This window comes from Apodemus sylvaticus, chromosome 10, assembly GCF_947179515.1.
Source record: "Apodemus sylvaticus chromosome 10, mApoSyl1.1, whole genome shotgun sequence".
In the NCBI taxonomy this organism is placed as follows: domain Eukaryota; kingdom Metazoa; phylum Chordata; class Mammalia; order Rodentia; family Muridae; genus Apodemus; species Apodemus sylvaticus.
Window position 1 is genome coordinate 96,362,520 of NC_067481.1, and position 20,218 is coordinate 96,382,737.

Genomic DNA, 20,218 nt, shown 5'->3' on the forward strand with positions numbered 1-20,218 from the left:
TAGTTTACACGCGGTTTGCGTGATCGCATTAAACGATGCAGTCTTGTGTACTACCACATACATCAGCGTTACAACTTGTCTATATCTGCTGTTCCTGACTTCCTTATTCTGTTTCCCTCAGGGGCGCCTAGCGAGTTGCCTAGTGCTCTAAAGTGGCAAGTCATCGGACCCAAGGCAGCGTAGCCGAGCAGTGTGCTGGGGAGAGTTCCTCCAGAATTAAGGAAAACAGCCAGCAGCCAGCAAGGGACCAAAAGAGCAGACACACCTACCCGAGCCCCGCCCTCAGGCCTTGCCCACTCCCGGCTTTTAGTCCACGCCTTTTCCCCCTCTGCGCAGGCGCAAATGCAGCCGTCACCAGCGCGTCTGCGCGCCGCTGATTCGTCCGTAGCCACGAGTAGGTATTGGCCCCAGAAATTCTAAATATCAGTGCAAGTTTCACGTGAGCTCTGCGACTGGAACTCACGGAAGCTGCCCTTGGCTGACACTGAATCTGGCGTGTGGTCCTGGTGCGGTGGCGAATCAGCGGCACGCAAGAGGGAGCGTGTGGCCTTGGCTCTGAAGCGTCCTGGCCAGAGGAAGCCTGTTGGAGAGGTTGGTCCGGTCGGGTCCGCAGTGGTGACGGCCTTGCAGGATGACCAGTTTCCGTCCGAGCCGAGGGCTTCGTGTTTAGGGGAGCTGGGGTTGCAGTTACTGCAACTTGGCAAGCCACTCTCATCCAAATACCAGCGATTTTGCCGGAGGAGACAGCAGCCACAGTGCACGGTGCAGTCGGGACTGAAGCTCTATCAAATCATTGGGCAGGCGGGAAACCCGGAGAAGGACGGGATAGCGTGAGTGAGATTGTGAGTGAAGCGTTTGGAAGCGAGGAGAGGGCTGGTGAGGTTTCTGAGATTTGGAGCCGACCCTCCTATTTCCTTCCTTAGCTTCGTGGGTGCCATGGGAAGAATTCTTGACACTCAAACATACTTTTCTGGAACCCTCAGCCCTGTCCTGCAGGATGGACCCAGCACTACCTGCTGTCAGACTCACCGTCCAGGAAGCCATTCACACCCTTTCATCCTCAGAAGATGCTGGCCAAATCCTTTCTACCCTGGGGACTCTGAAGAGATACCTCGGTGGAACCGAGGAGCCAGTTCTTCCTGAGGAGAAGGAGGAGTTTGCCACTGTCCAGTTCTCAGCCGTCCTTAGATGTCTGGTCAGCAAGCTGAGCCCAGGTTGGCTGGAGCTATCCCCTGATGGCCAGCTGGAGCGGCTTTGGGAGAGCTTCTTCCTGGACGGCCCCCCAGACCAAGCCTTCCTGGTGCTGATGGAAGCCATTGAGAGCACTGCTGGGTAAGCAGGTTGTGAACAACAGGGCGCTTAAGTTCTGAGAAGGGTCCAGACACCTTAAAACTGAGTGTAGGTGTGCCCAGCTTGTAAGGGGAAGGACCCGCATCTTAGCTGGGCCTCACTCCTTCATATTGAGGGCTGGGAGGAAGAACAGGGTTCGCATTGCAGATAACAGGAGCGGATCAGCGGCTCAGAGAGTTCCAGTGTCCCCGGCTGATGCAGAAAGTGAGCCAGTCCCTTGCTGTCCTCTTCTGGACCCGCCCTTTATTCTGTGGGTCATCAGGACGTTTCAGGTTTTAAATGTCTATTTACCACATTGCTCCCCAGGACCCCTTGTATCCAGGCTCCACATCCAAACGATCGATCAAGTGGCAGTCTTTGGAAGGATCTGTGACTTTGAGAAGCTGAGGTTTTATAAACATCTGTGGTGTGGGGCTGGAGAGGTGGCTCAGTGCTTAAGAGCACTGGCTGCATTTCTAGAGGACTTGGGTTCAGTTCCCAGCACCCACATGGCTGCTCACAACCATCTGTAACTCCAGTTCCGAAGGATCTGACACTCTGTTCTGAGTTTATAGGCTCTGCATGCATGTACTACATAGGCAACACACCCACACATAAACAAAATATCAAAACTTGAAAAAAAGAGAAAGATTAGAGCAAACAGGTCGGAGCAGGGGAAGGAGTAGTGTTTATCTGTGCAGGGTCTGGGACATCCTACGAGTAACTGGCTGTTCAGCGGGGGAACTAAGTGTTTTTCAGCTGATGAGCTTATGACGTTGTTGGGACTAATTCTTTTATGTGCGTTGTGCTCTGTTTTTTGATCTTTTTGAAGCAAGATCTCTCTATGATGCAGCTCCAGCTGTCTTGGCCTTGAACTCACAGAGATTCTCTGTCCTCTGCCTCCAGAATGCCAGAATTAAAGGCGTGTACCACCATGCCCAGCTTCTTGTTTTTTGAAATGGGGTCTCTTATCTGTTGGGAGGTTGTCAGTTAGGCCAGGCTGTCTGGCCACGGAGTTTCAGGCATTCACTTGCCTCTGTATTCCCCAGAGCAGTGACTTCAGGCTCTTGTCACCTCACCTGGCTTTATTTATTTATTTTTTTGGTGGGGGACTGAAACAGTTGAGATAGGGTTTCACTATATAGTCCTGATTGTCCCTGTAACCCGCTGAATAGACTTCTGACTCATGGAGACCCTCCTGCTTCTGCCTCTGTCTGCTGGGATTAAGCTATGTGGCACTGTGCTTGCCTCACCTGGCTTTGTTGTTGTTGTTGTTTTGTTTGATATTGGGTTTCTCTGTGTGGGCCTTACTGTCCTGGAACTTGCTCTGTAGATCAGTCTGGTCTCGAACTCCGCCTGCCTCTGCTTTCTGAGTGCTGGGCATACGCTACCACGGCCCCACTCACCTGGATTTTTTAATGTGTTTTTTTGGGAATCAAGCTTACTACCTTCATGCTTGCGGGGCTTATTTTGCCAACTGAGCCATCTCCTTAGCTCTGGGACTGATTCTTTATCTCCAGAAGGGAACACTAGGTGGGGTGGGGTGGGGGAGGCTAAGGGCTCTGCCCAAGACACCTGCTATTCTTTAGCCCTAGCTTCCGGCTGATGAAGATGGCTCGGCTTCTGGACACATTTCTGAGCACGGGCAGAGTGGCTGCTCTAATGGAGGAGCAATGTCGGCCGCAGACAAAGCCCAGCTTCCCCCTGTTCCAGGAGACGCTGCTCCGCAAGGTGGTGGGCTTACCTGATCTCCTGGGCAACTGTCTCCAGCGCGACAACCTGACCCAGTTCTTTCCCCAGAACTACTTCCCTCTGCTTGGCCAGGCGGTTGTGCAGGCACTAAAGGCAGTTGTGAACTTTCTCCAAGGTGAGCACTCTGCCTCAACGTCTCTCTTGGTCTTTATCCTCCCCCTCCTCTTCTCAAAGCCTGCGGGGCCTTAAGAGTCAGGAGTGTTCTGTCAGGCAGGTTAGAGGCTGTCCTGTTTCAGACTCTCATATCACCTGCAGAGTTTCATCTCTTTTTTGGGTTTCAATCTTGGGGAGTTGGCTCTGACCCAGCTCCTTGGTTCTTTTGGTTCTTAACTGGGTGTTAGACAAAGTCACCAGATTTAGGCCTGCTTTTCCTGCCCTGTCACTTGTATTTCTAAGAAACCGTCCTTGTTTGCTGAGGCCCACTCCGTGCTCATGTGAGCCTGCTCACCTGAGTATCTCGGTGGTGGTTTCGAGCGCTGACTGTTCTTGGTTCTGAGGGCAGATGCTTTGCACATGTGTGTTCAGCACTGTGGGAACTGCTGTCACTCACGGATCTCTGAGCCCACCCTGCAGGTGTCCAAGGTTAGCTCTGCCTTCTCTGTCACTCACGGATCTCTGAGCCCACCCTGCAGGTGTCCAAGGTTAGCTCTGCCTTCTCTGTCACTCACGGATCTCTGAGCCCACCCTGCAGGTGTCCAAGGTTAGCTCTGCCTTCTCTGTCACTCACGGATCTCTGGAGCCCACCCTGCAGGTGTCCAAGGTTAGCTCTGCCTTCTCTGGGACATTTCAACTGGTTCTCCTTGGTCCATATCCCAAGAATGTGGATTAGGGAGGACCATCATGATTCCTGAGTTGTCAGACACAGGCCAGTGAGACTGACTAAAGAACTGAAGAGTGTGAGCCTCTTCCTGAAGTGTCCCCGCCTCCCTTCTCGTGCCTGTCACATGCACACTCTGGTCTGAGCCATTTCCCCAGCCTAGGGAGCTGCTCTGGCTGCCTTCTCTCAGTCTGCTCCTAGCTAAGTTTTTACTTCCGGCTTGCTTCCGTGGGCTCAGCCCAGCACCCCGAGGGCTCCTGTGTCCTCTATCCGTGTGACCCCAGAGAAAGCTGGTCCTCTGGAGTGTTGGCATGGCCCCAACCTGGCCCAAGCCACTGTCACCCCTAGATTCTTACTACTTCCTGGCCTGTTTTGGTTTATCTTGTTTTTGAGACAGACAAGGTCTCTCTCTCTAGGTGCACTCAGATTCTGTCCTTGAAGCCTCTTTAGTTCCCATCCTTCTGTCATGGTGTGCCTGGCTCCACGTCTGTTTTCTGGAAGGCACCACCATCTCAGTTCTACTAGTGGGGGGCTGCCATCCCATCTGCTCTTTGTTCTTTTTTTTTTTTAAAGATTTATTTACTTAATTTATATATATATACACACACACATATATATATATATGAGTATATATGTGAGTATATATAGGGCATTATATATACTCATATATAAGAGGGCATTAGATCCCTTTACAGATGGTTGTGAGCTACCATGTCGTTGCTGGGATTTGAACTCAAGACCTCTGGAAGAGCAGTCAGTGCTCTTAACCGCTGAGCCATCTCTCCAGCGCCCCTGCTCTTTGTTCTTGGCCTTCTCATGGCTCCTCTTTTACCATGGAGGGAGACCTTGTGGGCAGTGGCTGCTGTGGTAGCTATAGCCTGCCCAGAGCCCAGTTCTGCCTCAGTAGTTGGCCCCTCGGCCAGGACCCGTCTGTCCCCTCCTCAGTGATGTAGGTAGGGTCATTGTCATCATTGAGATGATGTGTGATGGTGTTGTTTTGATTTGAATTGTTTCTGAGACCAGCTCTCTCTGAGTAGCCCTCTCTGTCCTAGAGCTCATCCTGTAGACCAGGCTGGCAATGAACTCAGAGATTCACCTGTCTCTGTTAACCAAGCTCTGGGACTAAAGGCAGATGCCACCAGTGCTTAGCTTGTGTGTGTGTTGTGATGCTTCTAAAGCACATTATTACTGGATTTTCAAGTTATAAACAGCTCTGTCTAGATTTTCCCTCATGTTAGATTGAAATGCACATCTGTTCCAAGGAGTTTCTGCAGCTGATTTGGCCACTAAGCGTAAGATCACTGTGCGTGGTCAGATGTCCTCAGCGGCTTTCCTGCTGACCTATTTTGCAGTCTTGTCTTGCTTTCTGTTTCAGGAGGCCTAGATTGCTCTGTCTCCTTCGTATCTCAGGTTCTCGGGAAGGTCTGCATTCAGGGCCGAAAGAGTGAGTAGTCCCTGACACCTTCCCACTCTTAGAGGGGGGTGAGAATCACTGTACTTCCCTCCAGTGATATGTAAGTGATACTTGCCTTCAGCGGGAGTCCCTCACTTGGGTCTCACCCTGGGTCTGCTGATATTGTCTCTGGGCTTGCCCATGTCCGTGAACCTGTCCGGCTGTGGGCACTGGGCACCCTCGTTGGCACCCTGCTGAGGGTGGCTCCTGAAGCCTCTGTGTCCCCTTAGGAGAGATCCTGGGCGTGCTGGTGCCCCAGCTGACAGTGCTCACCCAGGACAGCTGTCTGTGGCAGCGGGTGTGCTGGCGCCTGGTGGAGCAAGTGCCTGACCGGGCAGTGGAGGCCGTGCTGACAGGCTTTGTAGAGGCTGCTCCCAGGTAGGCAGCAGGGTAGACTCCCACATTGCCGCCATTCCCTCTGCTGCTCTGCTGGGTGCCATATTAGAGACCATGTCCTAGGTCATTGGGTGGCCCACCTCTCCCCATTGCCTTTCCAGGCTGGACGTTGGTTGTGCCCGCCTGACCTCGCTTGGTTGGTCCTCTCAGCTCTGATATGGGGCCGGGGTGTGTGTGTGTGTGTGTGTGTCACGGATGCTCACATTCATTCTGGGAAGAGGGAAGATTAAGTAAGGACCAACTCAGGTGGGCTAGCCTAGACACATTGAGCACGTGGCAGGGCACGGAGCACCATACTGTTTGCTTTTCTTTGTCTTTTAAGGCCGACTTGTCATTCAGGTCCCTTCTAACCCTGCCTCACAGGCCTGAAGTCCTGTCACGACTACTAGGGAACGTGGTGGTGAAGCATAGGAAAGCACAGTTTGTGATGACCCGGAAGCTTCTCTTCCTGCAGTACCAGCACACGGTGAGAATGCCGGGACAGGGTGGGGTCTGTATGCTTTCCAAGTCACAGGAAGAACTATTGTTAAAAATGGGGAAAGGGGCCCGGCTTGGTGGCATGTGCCTTTAATCTCTTGGCTTTGACACCAAGAAGCAGGGAGGACAGGGGTGTGACTTGGAGGAGGAGGAGGCCTGGCTCTGAGAGGATTTGAGAGGGTGGGCCAGCTGGTGTTAGGCCCCCCTGGTGGCCAGAGAGCAAGAGGAGAGTAGGTAAGGCCAGGCTGTCGAGTGAATGAGTGGAGAATCTGAGGAGAGATGGACTTTCTCTGGCTCCTGTGCGAAGGACCAAGATGACGTGAGAAGACAAGATGAAACTGAAGTAACTCCTACATACTGCATGCTGGGACACTCGGGTCCTCCCAGTAACCTGAGCTGGTGACTGAGCTGCAGTGTGCACGTGAAGGGATGGAGTCACTTCAATAATGTGGCCATCCTTCAAGAGGGCAGGTGGCAGTGCAGAGATGTAAACTAAGGTAGAGATGGTCCCGCAGACCCCTGAAGAGAGAGCAGCCCAGCTGTCTGTTCTAAGCTGTCATTAGCCAGTCAGTGCGATGCCACAAGCCAAGAACTTCAAACGCCAGAATAAGCTCCACGCAGTCATTCCTGCAGGGCAAGGCAGGCAGGGGTACTTGTGAAGAGGGCATCTTCTGGGGTTAGGAAGATAGCTTGGTTCACATAGTTCTTGACATACAATCAAGGGGACTGATTTTAAGCACCCCCCAAATCTGCATAAAAAGTTGGGCATGGTGGCACATGCCTGTCATCCCAGGGCTAGAGAGGCAGCGACAGACAGATGCCTGGTGCTCACTGGCTAGCCAGCGCAGCTAACCTGGTGAATTAACCTGGTGAGTCCCAGGTCCCACTGAGACCCCATTTCCAAGCCAGGAATGGTGGTGCACTTTTAATCCCAGCACTCAGGAGGCAGAAGCAAGTGGATCTCTATACATTCAAGGCCAGCCTGGTCTACAGAGCAAGTTCCAGGATAGCCAGGGCTACACAGAGAAACCCTGTCTTGAAGAACCAAGGTTGGAGAGACACCATGACCAAGGCAACGTTATAACAGGCAGTGTTTGATGTGGGCTTATGGTGTCAGAGGGTTAATCAGAGTCTACAATGACAGAGCTAAGACACGGGTGCAGCAACAGCAGAGAGCTTGCATCTTGATCTGAACGTAGGAGGCAGAGAGAGGGAGAGGGTACTGAGAATGGAGTCGCTGGAGACCTCAAAGCCAGTCCCTTAGTGAACCACTCCTTTCAGTAAGGGCGCTTACAGACGGTTATACCAACTGGGGACCAAGTATTAAAGTATATGAGCCTGTTGGGGTCATTCCATTCACCAGTGAGCTTGGGAGGCCGAGGCAGGTGGATCTGTAAGTTCCAGGACAGCCCAGTTTACATAGCAAGTTGTAGGACAACTGAGAACTACATATGAGAGAGAACTTGTCTCAAAAAACAAGTTGGATGGCTCCTAACCTGAGGTCGACCTCTGGCTTCCACATACGTGTACGCATGCACATGTTCTTGTGACTGCGCATAGAAACAACCTACATGCTTCTTCATACATATACTTCCACAGTGTGCACACATGGGCACATACACATACAAAGAGAATAGTGAACGGCTTACCATACACTATTAGATCAAGATCTCCATGGCAACCATGCCAGGAGTGCATGGTTAACTGGGGATCTGCCATGGCACTATCCTGTGTGACAGCAGGAGGGGTGACAGGGAGATTCGCCACCTCAGTCCTGGAAAAAAGAAGGTAAAGGAAGCGTGAACAAGTCAAGGATGCCTCTCATTCTGACAGGGGAGCAGTGGAGGCAGAAGAGGGATAGCTCAGTGGTTAGGAGTGCTGACTGTTCCTGTGGAGAACCCTGGCTTAGTTCCTAGTACCCATACGGGGAAGCTTACCCACGCGTGGACCTCTAGCTCCATGGGGTCTGTACACTCTTCTGGACTCTGGCACCTGCACGCGCGCGCGCGCACACACACACACACACACACACACACACACAGACACACACACACACACACAATAAGACACCAGGTTCCGAAGCCTTACCGAAAGGAGGCTGTCCAGAGAGTTGTAATGGGGAGCCCGGCATGCTGGGATGCGTCTGGGCTGGGAAACCCAAGGCCAAAGATGTCCTCCACCACAAGAGCCACAAGACCTGAAATCTGACAAGTAACCCACTTGGGTCTGGAAGTTTGGTCGAAATGGAGAGTATAAAAATGATCAGTTGGACCTGGCAGTGCTGAGGTGGAAGTGGGAACTGCTCTCTGGTTTGTGGGAGGCTAGAGCTTGGTGGTTCCGTTCCCTCCCATTCCGCTTGGGAGCAGCCTCCGCCTGGTAGACAGGATCCCACTTTTGTTGTAGACACCCATGGTGCAGAGCCTGCTGGGGTACTTGGCTCTAGACAGTCAGCGACGGCCACTCCTCATACAGGTAAGCATCCTTCCAAGCCTGTGATACTGGGGAGAAGGGCAGTCGAGGGGCTGTCTTCTGATGGGGAGGACAGGGGTCCAGCCTCACTTACACGTGAGCCCCTTGGGACAGCTGCAGGCTCTGCCTGAGACTCGGTGGCTGTGGCAGAGCTGCTGCCTGAGCGGGCTGAGGCTCTGCTGCCTGCCAGGTGCTTAAGGAACTGCTAGAGACGTGGGGCAGCAGCAGTGCTGTCCGGCACGCGCCCCTGGAGCAGCAGTGCTACATCAGCAAGGCCGTCCTTGTCTGCCTGGCACACCTCGGGGAGCCGGAGCTGCAGGACATCCGGGATGGTAAGCAGGCTGTGGTATGGGCACTCCCTACCCCCTAACACCATGAAGAGCTCTTCAGGGTTCATGTCTGGTGCTTTAAGAACTGCTGGCCAGCATGATGGCAGGTGTGAAGTGCCGCCTGGACAGCAGCCTGCCCCCTGTGCGACGCTTGGGCATGATTGTGGCCGAGGTCATCAGCTCCAGGATTCACCCAGAGGGGCCTCCCCTGAAATTCCAAGTGAGCAGGCTGTCTTCTTTGTCCTCTTGGTGACAGGGCCCTGGGGGTACCTTTGCTGACACAGTAGCACGTCTAGGACCTCACCTTTCTGGGATCTAGGATTGAGGAGTATCCTGTGCTGGGCATGTGAAGGCCTAAGGCTTTGTGCATGGGGCAGTTCTGACTCCAGCTCTTAGTGGGTGGGAGTGGGAGTGGGTTTGTGTGTGGTCAGGGCCAAATCGGTGAGAATATGGTATGTTCCTGGCTTGGTTAGACAGGAGAGAAGGAGCCATTGCCCTGGGGTTGGTCTGTTGGACTGGCTGCTCTGGGCTGGCAGTGTGTGGGGTGTGTCAGCCTCTACTAATCACTACTTGGCATGGGCACTGCCAGGTTGGATAGTACAGGCCTTGACTGTGTTGGGCCCCGCATGGCTTCACTATGAGCCTGTAGATGTAGCTTCTGCTGAGTCCTGTCCTTGGGTATGTCAGTCCTGAAGGAGGACGTGGCTTTTAGGCTCAGCATACCTAGCACTATGCTTAGCTTGAGGTGGGAATTCACAAGTTGCTTCAGAATAGGTGGTTTGGCCAGGCTGTGAGATGAGATCAGGTGGCATGAGAGGGGACTTGGCTTGGGCTGCCTGCCAGTGAGGAGGTGGCATCGGAAGCCTGTGACATCACTGACTCCAGTGTTTCTGCAACAGTACGAAGATGACGAGATGAGCCGTGAGTTGCTGGCCTTGGCGACCCCGGGGCCTGTGGGCGACTGCTCCCCAGAGGCACGGTGAGGGCCTCTGCATTCCCCACCCCCATCCTGAGTCTTCTGACAAAAGTTAGGGGGCTTGTCTGGACAGGTAATAGAAGCCTCTCTGGGAAATGGGGTGTTCCAGGCTGTCCAGGTGACCCTGCTGCTGCTTGTTTGCTAGAGGCCCATCCCCGGCACCCGTTGCCACGGAGCCTCCTGTAGAGACACCAGAACAGACCATGGAGAGTGATGTGCCCCCAGCGCAGCCGCAGGGCTCTGACTCGGAGCTGGACAGGTAGGGTGGGTCCGAAGATTGGCCGAGGGTGGCTTTCTGTTCGCACGTGGGGAAGATGCCAGTCTGAAGCAGGAGCCTGGGCACTGCTCGGGCACTCCCTTTCCATGTGGTCATCTGCAGCTGTCAGGCTCCTGGGAGGGAGTGTTAATATCCTCAGGCCTTGCCCTCGAGGATAATCCTAAATCCTGACTGGGATGGACAGATCCAGTGTCTGTTTGTCTTACCACAGTGATGACGAGTTCATCCCCTATGACATGTCAGGGGACAAAGAGCTGAAGACCAGCAAGGAGCCCATGTATATCCGAGACTGTGTGGAAGGTGGGTTTGCTGAGGTCAGGTCACTATGCTTACCCTGCAATCGCTGGTTTTGAGGATATCTGGGCTTGGCCCTACCTTACCTTGTCCTGGAGCTACTGCCAGGCCTCATTGACACTCGGGGCATACTGGAGTCAGTGCTGAGACTTACTGAGGCTTGTCTGGGTTCTGTGCAGCCTTGACTACATCCGAGGACATGGAACGCTGGGAGGCCTCCCTAAGGGTGCTTGAGGGCCTGGTTTATAGGAGCCCTGCGGCCGCTCGGGAGGTGAGCCCTGAGAGTATGGTATGCGGGGTGGTTGGGACTTCTGAGGTGGCAGTTCTTCTCCTTGTGGCAACTGTATCCTAGATCTTAGAGGGTGGCACTGTCTTGCTGGCTGGGCATATGGGTTGAAGGTGTCCTGACTCCTGTCGCTGTGCAGGTGAGTGTGGAGCTGGCCAAGGTGCTACTGCACCTGGAAGAGAAGACCTGTGTAGCAGAGTTTGAGCAGCTGCGCCAGAACGCGCTGGTGGCTGTTACAGTCACAGACCCGGAGCCGGTACGTCCTCGCATGGTGACCCTAGCCAGACCAGGAGCATCAGAAACCCTGGCGGCCCCATTCTGTGCCCCGACTGGGCCCTAGGTAGTCTTGGAGTGTTAGCACAGTGGCTTCTCCTCTGTCTACTCAGGTAGCCAAGTATCTGACCTCACAGTTCTACGGCTTGAACTATAGCCTCCGGCAGCGCATGGACATCCTGGACGTAAGTGACCCAGGCCCCGGCCCTGTCAGGTCTAGGCTGCACTCAATTGGAAGGTTGACCTCTATGGACTGTAGCCAAAGATCACCCCACCCTTTCTCGGACGTGAGCGGCTGAAGCCACTTCTGTCTGTTGACCACAGATTCACCAGTGTGGGGCGGAGAGCCGGTGGCAGAGTGTTGCCTTTTGTTTGTATGGCTTTAAAATGGGTTTTATTTATTAGTGCGTATGTGTGTGTGTGTGTTACCGTCTGAGTCATCTTGTTGGCCTTGTTTGTGTGGTTTGTGTTCATATGCATATGCCTGTGTGTCTTGTTAGTGTTCACATGCTGTGTGTGGTGCTGTGGAGGCCAGAAGAGGGTGTTGGATTCCAGGTGGTTGAGAGCCATCTGACGCTGGTGGTGGGAACTGAACTCCAGTCCTCTGCAAGGACATTGGGTGTCCTTAGCCACTAAATCTTAGCCAGCTCTGATGTGTATTTTAGATAACACTTGTATTGGTATATTTTTATGAAACATGAATTTATCATTATAGGATAAACCAATTCTTCCTACGGCTGAGTATCATCCAGGCTGCAGAGCTTTGTGGGTACTTGGCTACTAACCTACTTTTTGAAGAGCATCCTTCCCCAGAGGCACAAAATGGGTTTATTTTTTCAACATTTCAGTTCTCACTTTATGTGTATGGGTGTTTTGTGTGCATGTATGTGAGTGTACTGTGTGTGTGAGCTGCCTATGGAAACCAGAAAAGGTGTGGGTGTTGGGAACCAAACCTGAGCCCTCCGCCAGGGCAGCGAGTGCTCTGAACCTCTCGACCATGTCTCCAATCCCTGGTTACTACATCTTTTCTCTCCAGGTCCTGGTTCTGGCTGCCCAGGCACTGTCTCGGCCAAGGAGCCTCCAGAGACTCTGCCCGCACGGTCCCCCTGCTTCTGGCACCTTGTGTTCCCCAGCAGTAGCGATTTCTCAACCTGGCAATGTCGTGGCTCCTGACTGGCAGGTGGTTGTGGAGGAGCGGATCAGAAGCAAGACCCGGAGGTTCTCCAAGGTAGCAGGGCTCTGTTCATGTCCTCTGTTGTCATGACCTCCAACCATAATAAAGTCATTTCAGCTACTTCATAACTGTAATTTTGCTACTGGTATAAGTTGTAATGCAAATATCTGATCTGCAGGGTATCTGGTCTGCAACCTGAAAGGGCTTGTGACCCACAGGTTGAGATCTGCCGCAGCTCTAAGTGTTGGCTGACTGAAGGGAACTCAGTCATAGGCAGGGTCAGCTCGTGTTGGTGCTCCTTCCAGTAAGAGTTTATGTATAAACTGAATCGTGCCAGACCAACATGATCTTAAAACATGGGAATGGGCTGGAGAGATGGCTCAGCACTGACTGCTCTTCCAGAGGTCCTGAGTTCAATTCCCAGCACCCACATGGTGGCTCACAACTATCTAATGGGATCTGATGCCCTCTTCTGGTATGTCTAAAAACAGTTACAGTATATGAATATTTATGTATATATGAGTATATATACATAAAATAACTAAGACTTTAAAAAGTTTAAATACAAAACAAAAAAACAAAACAAAACATAGAAGCTAATATTCAGGTCTCAGGAATATCATCAGTAACAAAAAAAAAAAATTACCCTGGGACTGTGGTGTCTGGAGATACCTGAGTGCAGCTCAGGGCTGGAGACCAGGCTATTTAGTTTGCCACAATGCACAGGTCATCCCATGGTGAGGACTCTCTAGCTCGGCATGGTTGATGTGCAGGGCTGGAACTCTGCTGTCAGAGCACAGTAGCCTGAGATTAAGTAGCCTCTCCACGGTCCTGGCCCTGGGAGGCCAGCAAGCTAAGGAGTCTGCACAGCTGCACTAGATGGTGGTGGCACTGCACCTTGACTAATGCTGTGTGTCTGACAGGGCTGTCCTCGGAGGGAGCTGTCAGCTGTCCCCAATGAATTCAACTCTGTGGCTGGCTACTTCTTCTTCCCCCTCCTTCAGCACTTTGACAGGTGAGATTTCTGCAACTTTAGACATACGCCTGCGAACAGTAGTTGTGACACAGTAGGGTATAAGTGTGGGTTAGAATTATTTTATAAGCTTGAGTTAAATGATGTGGAATATTCTAGAAGGTCCCTTTGCTGTTGAATTTTACGGTGAGGGTGTCGACGTTGTCATGTACTTTGATCTTGGATGTATGAAGATGCTGTCAGTGCTGCTGGCCTGCTGCTTTCCCATTGCCTGCCCCCCCCCCCACTCCCCCTGCAGCTGAGTCTTATCCCACGCCCAGCCTGATTTTGGTGACAACGTAGGGTGTGATACTAACTTAGGACCTGGTTTGTGCCTGGCAGCACAGGGCGTGCTGAGGCATTTGGAAATGCTTTATCCTTGTGGCTTGTCCTTTGCCATACTGGACCAGGGTGTGAAGGTGGGAGGAAGACTATGTGAGCCTATAAGGCTTTGGGTTTCTCTCATGGCTCTCATTCTGGGCTCTTCTTGGCCAAGCACTAGGTGTTGGGGCTTCCCCACTCACTCAGCTCTATGTTGTAGGCCTCTGGTGACCTTCGACCTTTTAGGAGATGATCAGTTGGTACTTGGAAGATTGACCCACACCTTAGCATCCCTGATGTACCTGGCTGTTAACACCACAGTGAGTTGGGAGTGGGAACCGAAAGCCCTGCCACACAGTTCCACAGCAGCACAGTTGTAGGAATGATCTCCAGTGCTCACAGGACAGGACCTGCGCTCTGCGTGACTTGGCCATCCCCAGCTGTGGGCAGTATAGGATGGTCAGGGTCATTACATCGGCCCTGGACCCTTTGGCCCTAGGGGCAGTGTGTGTGAAGTTTCACGAGGCATCGCACGCATCCCCACTCAGAGGCGAGCCCCTACTCAGTGGGATCCTGTCTTTGGTGCAAGTGTTGGAAATGAGCACAGCAACCCCCTCACCAACTGTCCCTGTGCTGGCTTCTAGGTGGCTGTGCCTATGGGTAAGGCCCTGCTGGAATTTGTATGGGCCCTTCGCTTCCACGTTGACATGTGAGTGGCCCATGGGGCTAAGGGCAGCATAGTCTCCAAGGCAGCAAGCCTGACGTTTCCTAACAAGCAGTCAGTCATGTCTGAGGAAGCTCAGACAGGGCTGGGCGAGCTTTGTTGCCGTTGGCCTGCTGGACATGGTACACGTGGGAGGGCCTTCCCGTAGGCTAGTTTGGGCCCCATTCACCAAAGCCACGGCTCACTTTTCCCCAACCTCTTGATTGGTAGTTACGTGCGCCGGGGCTTGCTGTCTGCTGTGTCCTCTGTCCTCCTCAGTGTACCCACAGAGCGGCTGCTGGGGGACCTGCCAGATGAGCTACTTGAAGCCAGATCCTGGTTGGCAGGTTAGTGTCTGGACCAGAACAATGACCCAGATGTGGAGTGGCTGGAGTGTATGGGGCTAGGCCAGCCAGTTTGAGTGGGTCTGTCCTGTGTTAGCTCTGAGGTGTGATGGCATGAATGTGGGGAACCAGGGGACAGTCACTACACTGTTTCTTTAGGGGTTACTACCTGGGTCTCAACAGACAACTCAGAAGACTCCCAAATTCAAAGCCAGACCCAACAGCACATGCCTTTAACCTTAGCTTTTGGCAGAGACAGATGGAGCTCTGTGAGTTCAGGGCTAGCCTGGTCTACACAGTGTGTGCTAGGCCAGCCAGGCCTACATACTGAAACTTATTTAAAATCAAATCCAGGCCGGGCAGTGGTGGCACACACCTTTAATCCCAGCACTTGGGAGGCAGAGGCAGGCGGATTTCTGAGTTCGAGGCCAGCCTGGTCTACAGAGTGAATTCCAGGTCAGCCAGGGCTATACAGAGAAACCTTGTCTTGAAAAACCAAAAAATAGAACCACTCTGGAGTATTTGGTGCCCGTTGTGTTTCACTTCTGCATATTCTCTTAAAAGTCGGTTGCAGACTCCGACTCTTCACCCCACGACTGTCCTGGGACCCACTGGGGAGGACATATCCAGAGCCCCAGCTTCTGTCCGATAGGCTTTGTGATTGACCCTGAGACAGGGTCAGTCTTTCTCATGGGTAGTCACAGAAGGTCCTATCCATTATTCCCCAAGTTCCTCGTGCTGTCAGCCATCTTGGGCAAGGCCAGGGTTCTTCTCAGGGTTGCGTGCTAGCCAGATTCCGGCAGGTTGCATTCTCCGACTGGTTTTATCAGGTTCAGTGTTTAGGCTGCTGACCTGTGCACCTGACCTGTCTGACTTCTCCAGTGGAGCTGGATCTCTGTAGTGGCTCTGTGAGGACAGTGTGGAGGAGCAGACATGGACTAACTGACCCTGCCCTGCCACTCACATATCCTCTACTTCTTGGCAGATGTGGCCGAGAAGGACGTGGACGAGGACTGTAGGGAGCTGGCGGTGAGAGCTCTGCTGCTTCTGGAGAGACTCAAAGACAAGCTCCTGTCCAGTTCCTCTCCACAGCCCTGAGGAGCCTCCATAGGGGCCCGAATGGAACCTGGGCCGTCAGCACTGGAAGGGAAGACCTCTGAGGAGCAGAGTCCACACACCTGGGCTTTATGTGAGAGCCAGGTGGAGGGGCCAGCTGGTCCCTGTGTGCATGAAGTAGGCTCCTGTCAGTCTGAGCCCTGCTGTCCCTTATACCTTGGCCAGGCTAAGTGTTCAGCTAAACATACTGGAGGGCCTGTGCCATGGGACACAACAGCCTTTAACAGAATTGGGGCTGGGAGTGTGGGGCCGAGGCGTGCCTCCTGAGAGCAGAACTTGGGGCTCTATGGCTAGGGCCTTAAGAGTAAAGACAAGAGACTCAGTCTTTACTGTACTCAGATGGGGATGCTAGGACAGCAGACCGGGGGTGGCCTGCCGGCTCCCTGAGGGCTTTGCAACACTGCTGTGTTCCTGTGAGAATAAACAGGCTGCAGACAACCTGCAGGCTACTTCTGTGGTTCTCACTGGCAGGGACTTTAGCTTCTACCCAGGTCCCCGCGAGAGAAGTACAGCGATCTGAGAGAACCAACTGAGAAAACGGACTTTATTTGAGGTCAGGGAATGTGACCAGCCATGGATGGTGTCTGGTATCCCAGTCCCTACTTAATGACAAAGGGCACCGTCCTTAGGGCTCAGGCCTGCCCTAGGTGGTTCTTGCTGTGGTCTCGGGCACTGGGATCTGCTGGGGACTGTCAAGTAGCCAACTCCAGGCACATTTAACAGTAACAAGAGTCCCCAGCCACCAAGTGCAACTCATGTCGTCACAAAGTTTTACAAGTTTCTGAATCTGTTGTTGGGAAATCATGGGGGAAACAAAACTACCTCCTTTTAACAGGAAGTAAACCAAACCCAACAGGAGCTGCCAAGACACCTGTAGTCTTCCTTCTAAGAACAGAATGCAGAATTTAAAAACATTAGCAACAAACAAACAAACAAATAGCTGCCTTTCTGATGACTAGCGTCAGGCTGCAGGATGCTGGCCGCAGTCAGGGATCATTGTCCACTTCTTCTATCACCTCCTCGTACCCCTCCTTATGGTCCTCCATGCTATTGTGGCGGACCCGCTCGGGCATGATGCGGGATGGAGGGAGGCCCAGGCCCTGGTGCACAGTATCCACAGTGCGCTGGTCCACATAGTATGACATGTTGGCTGAAGGAAGTCTTTTCCTCATCTCCTCAAGATACTTATAGGCCTAGAGCAGAAGGAACAGTGGTGACCTGAAGCCCAATGGATGTTCCCACCAGTCACTTCGGTAGTCCACATGAAAATGAGGAGCCGGGCGGTGGTGGCGCACGCCTTTAATCCCAGCACTTGGAAGGCAGAGGCAGGTAGATTTCTGAGTTCGATGCCAGCCTGGTCTATAGAGTGAGTTTCAGGACAGCCAGGGCTACACAGAGAAACCCTGTCTTGAAAAACAAACAAACAAACAAAAACATGAAAACGAGGGCACTATGCCATTCCTTCATGGTAATAAGGTTCCTTAAACATCAGCTCCCTGCCCACTCACATGGCCGAGGAAACCACTCTTTACTCCAGGCAAGAGAAAGGCCTTCACGTGGACCCACTGGCCTGGGCCTCAGTGTCTGTATCTGAGTATGACAGGATTCCAGTCTAAACTGAATGACAGGCACAGAGTAGCTCAGTGGGTAGACTGAGCGCTGGGGTGAGTCTCCAGTGCTGCACATACAGCATGGTGGCCACACCTCAATTTTCAGCACTAGGTGAGCAGACGGAGGAGGAGGACCAGTGTTCAAGGCCAGCCTGGACTATATGAGACCCTACTGGTTTTTTGTTTGTTTTTTGGGGTTTTTCGAGACAGGGTTTCTCTGTGTAGCCCTGGCTGTCCTGGAACTCACTCTAGACCAGGCCTTGTCTGCCATCTTGTTAGGATGTACAGAGGACCCCAAAGAGTTCTGACCTCAAACTCAGAAATCCGCCTGCCTTTGCCTCCCAAGCGCTGGGATTAAAGGTGCGCTATCTCTGCCCGGCATATGAGACCCTACTTAACAGCAACAACAGAGCCTGGCTAAAACACATGGGTCTGGCAGACACTCTTCAGGATGAGCAAAGCCAACGTGCTGGCTCGTCTTTTGTCCGCCTGACACAGCTAGGGTCATCTTGGAAGAGAGCCTCTACTGAGGGAATACCCTCGTAACATTAATTTGTAGGCAAGCCTGTGGGGCATTTTCTTTTAAAATTTATTTTCAAAGATTTATATGTATTTGCCTGCTTTTATGTATGTGTATCGTGTGTGTGCCTCGCACCTGTGGAGGCAGGTAAAAATGTCGGATTCCGTGGAACTGGGTTATGTCAGGATGGTGTCGAGCCCCCGTGTGGTTCATGGGACTTGAATGGAGAACTGCAGAAGCAACTAGTGTCTAAAGCACTGATCCTTCTCTTCAGCCCTGAATTCTCTCCATTCATAATGATTGAGATGGGAAGGCCCAGGGGACGGTGGTCTAAGAAAGTGAGCTTGGGGACAAGCCAATAAGCAGTGTTCCATCACGGCGTCTGCCCAGGTTCCTGCCCTCACTTCCCCTCAGCAGTGGACAGTAACCTGGAGTTGTAAGGTGAAATAAACCCTTTCTGTCCTAAGTTACTTTTGGTCATGGTGTTTATTAAAACAATAAAAAGCAAACTAGAACAGTAAGCTTGTTACCTTAAAGGAGACAGTATGTCTTCAACAACCAGGTCTGTCCCCTGGAGTGCCAGGAAGTGGGTGAGTCTTACCATCTGGTATTCCTCCATTTGGACATGGTGTTCCACCAGGAAGCCATAGACGTCCCCGACACGGATGGTGCTGTCCAGGTCTGGCTCTTCTAGGAGCTGCTCGCACTGCCTGATGGACTCTTTGGGGTCCTCTGTGTACGTCCTAACAAGATGGCAGACAAGGCCTGAGCCTGACCCACAACAGCAGCTTTATGGAATGGCCAGATGACGTGTGTCTGTGTGTATGTTTATGTGTGTGTGTTTTCCATTATTACATTAATTCCTTAATCTGTTCAATTATAAATCTATTCACTTAACATACACTTAGGCTCTTCAGTGCTGGGTCCTGTGTTTTGACACCAAGATCTATTTAGAAAAGGCAAAAGGGAGGGAGGCACATGGAGAAAGGTGTGCCATCTTGAACATGGCAGTTAGGAAGAACCTTCCTGTCAGGTGTGCATGTGCCTGGACATGGAGGTCTGTAGATAACTGTGGAGAATAGTGACTGGCGAGTGGTGGGCCTGGCGCAGTTTAGGTGACTTGGACCCATACAGTGCCTGGCTCCTACTTCTACAGAGTCTGCCGTGTGGACTCAGCTGCTTTTAGCAGGCACCTGGCCCTTTCTCCAACCCGACTCTTCTGGGGCTGCCCACCCTGTCCCTCACATATACCCTGTCTCCTGCGTTCACTTGCTCTGCCTTGGGGCTGATGAACTCTTCCTGTTAGGGTTCCTCCCCTGCCTCCCGCATCCCAGGCTGGGCAGACCATCGATGCTGTCTTGACTCCACCCAGCCCCATAAATGGTGCCTTTCTAAAAACAGCATACTGTGTACATGTTTAAATGCTTTTGAAACTCCTGAGAGATTTCTCAGATAAGAAAAACACTTTTCTGGGCAGAGGCTGAGCTCAAAGATGTTTACTCACGTCATCATGACCACACAGGGGCTCTCTGGAAAGCTCAATTATCTGACAAGAACCAAGAATATCAGGAAAATGTATATTCTTGGCTACCAAGTGAAAAAGGAAACAATGTGCCACTCCTCCACACATGATGAGAAATGAGGGCTGACTCCAGAGTCCCTGCTACAGTCTCTTGCACAATGAGTGGCCTCTCACCTGGGAAAGCAAGCCCTGCTTGGCCCTGTAGACTCATACATATGAATGCTCTGTCTCCGTAGAGCTGCTTTGGGAAGGATTAGGAGATGTGGCCTGGTTGGAGTTAGTGTGTAGCTGCCAGTGGGCCCTGAGGTTTTAAAAGCCTATGCCAGGCCCTGTAGGTTCTCTCTGCCTACGACTCGTAGAGAAGATGCAAACCCCCAGCCACTGCTCCAGCACCACACCTGTCTGCCATGATTTGGGTCTTGATGATCATGGACTAACTGACACTTTAAGCAAACTCCAGTTAAATTCTTTTATAATTTGCTTTGGTCATGCTGTCTCTTCACAGCAACAGAGAAATAACTAAGACAGCTCTGACCAGGTCAAGTTTCCCTTAGACACAGCTGTTGACTGGAGTTCACTCCTGGCTCAATTTTCTTTTTACTTTCTGTGGTCTAATCTTCCCAAGATGGTGTTGAGACAAAACAGGCTACAGTGAATCCCATCTAGCTGTTCAAAAATTACCTGAGGAATATCTGTGGCAAACACAAGCATGGTCTGGCCTCTTAAAGTCAGCCTGAAGTCCTCTGCAGGGGAGTGGAGGACATGAGA

General features: G+C 52.2%; 2 protein-coding genes across 6 annotated transcripts in view; one reads left to right on the forward strand and one right to left on the reverse strand.

Moving 5' to 3' along the window:
* Nucleotides 1-350: 350 nt before the first annotated feature.
* Nucleotides 351-16,222, forward strand: Telo2 (telomere maintenance 2). 5 transcript variants are annotated; one of them, XM_052194629.1, is made up of 22 exons: nucleotides 351-591; nucleotides 727-842; nucleotides 984-1,332; nucleotides 2,919-3,196; nucleotides 5,274-5,342; nucleotides 5,582-5,729; nucleotides 6,111-6,213; nucleotides 8,628-8,696; nucleotides 8,884-9,025; nucleotides 9,106-9,242; nucleotides 9,922-10,001; nucleotides 10,144-10,257; nucleotides 10,487-10,575; nucleotides 10,749-10,840; nucleotides 10,995-11,111; nucleotides 11,242-11,313; nucleotides 12,165-12,356; nucleotides 13,226-13,317; nucleotides 13,856-13,955; nucleotides 14,280-14,344; nucleotides 14,570-14,685; nucleotides 15,668-16,222. In XM_052194629.1, exons 3-22 carry the CDS (start codon nucleotides 998-1,000, stop codon nucleotides 15,778-15,780), a joined length of 2,523 nt encoding a protein of 840 aa, XP_052050589.1. In that variant the 5' UTR covers nucleotides 351-591; nucleotides 727-842; nucleotides 984-997; the 3' UTR covers nucleotides 15,781-16,222. The 5 variants fall into 5 exon arrangements, with proteins under 5 accessions (XP_052050589.1, XP_052050587.1, XP_052050588.1 ...); XM_052194632.1 differs by having other exon boundaries at nucleotides 489-591; nucleotides 727-762; XM_052194627.1 differs by having other exon boundaries at nucleotides 351-842.
* Nucleotides 16,223-16,328: 106 nt separating this feature from the next.
* Ift140 (intraflagellar transport 140) overlaps nucleotides 16,329-20,218 on the reverse strand; it is a 76,859-nt gene continuing 72,969 nt past the window's right edge. The window contains exons 29-30 of the mRNA XM_052194623.1: nucleotides 18,530-18,671; nucleotides 16,329-16,991 (exon numbers count right to left, since the gene is read on the reverse strand). Coding sequence (XP_052050583.1) covers nucleotides 16,785-16,991; nucleotides 18,530-18,671 — 349 coding nt within the window. The 3' untranslated portion in view covers nucleotides 16,329-16,784. The remainder of the gene's footprint in view (nucleotides 16,992-18,529; nucleotides 18,672-20,218) is intronic.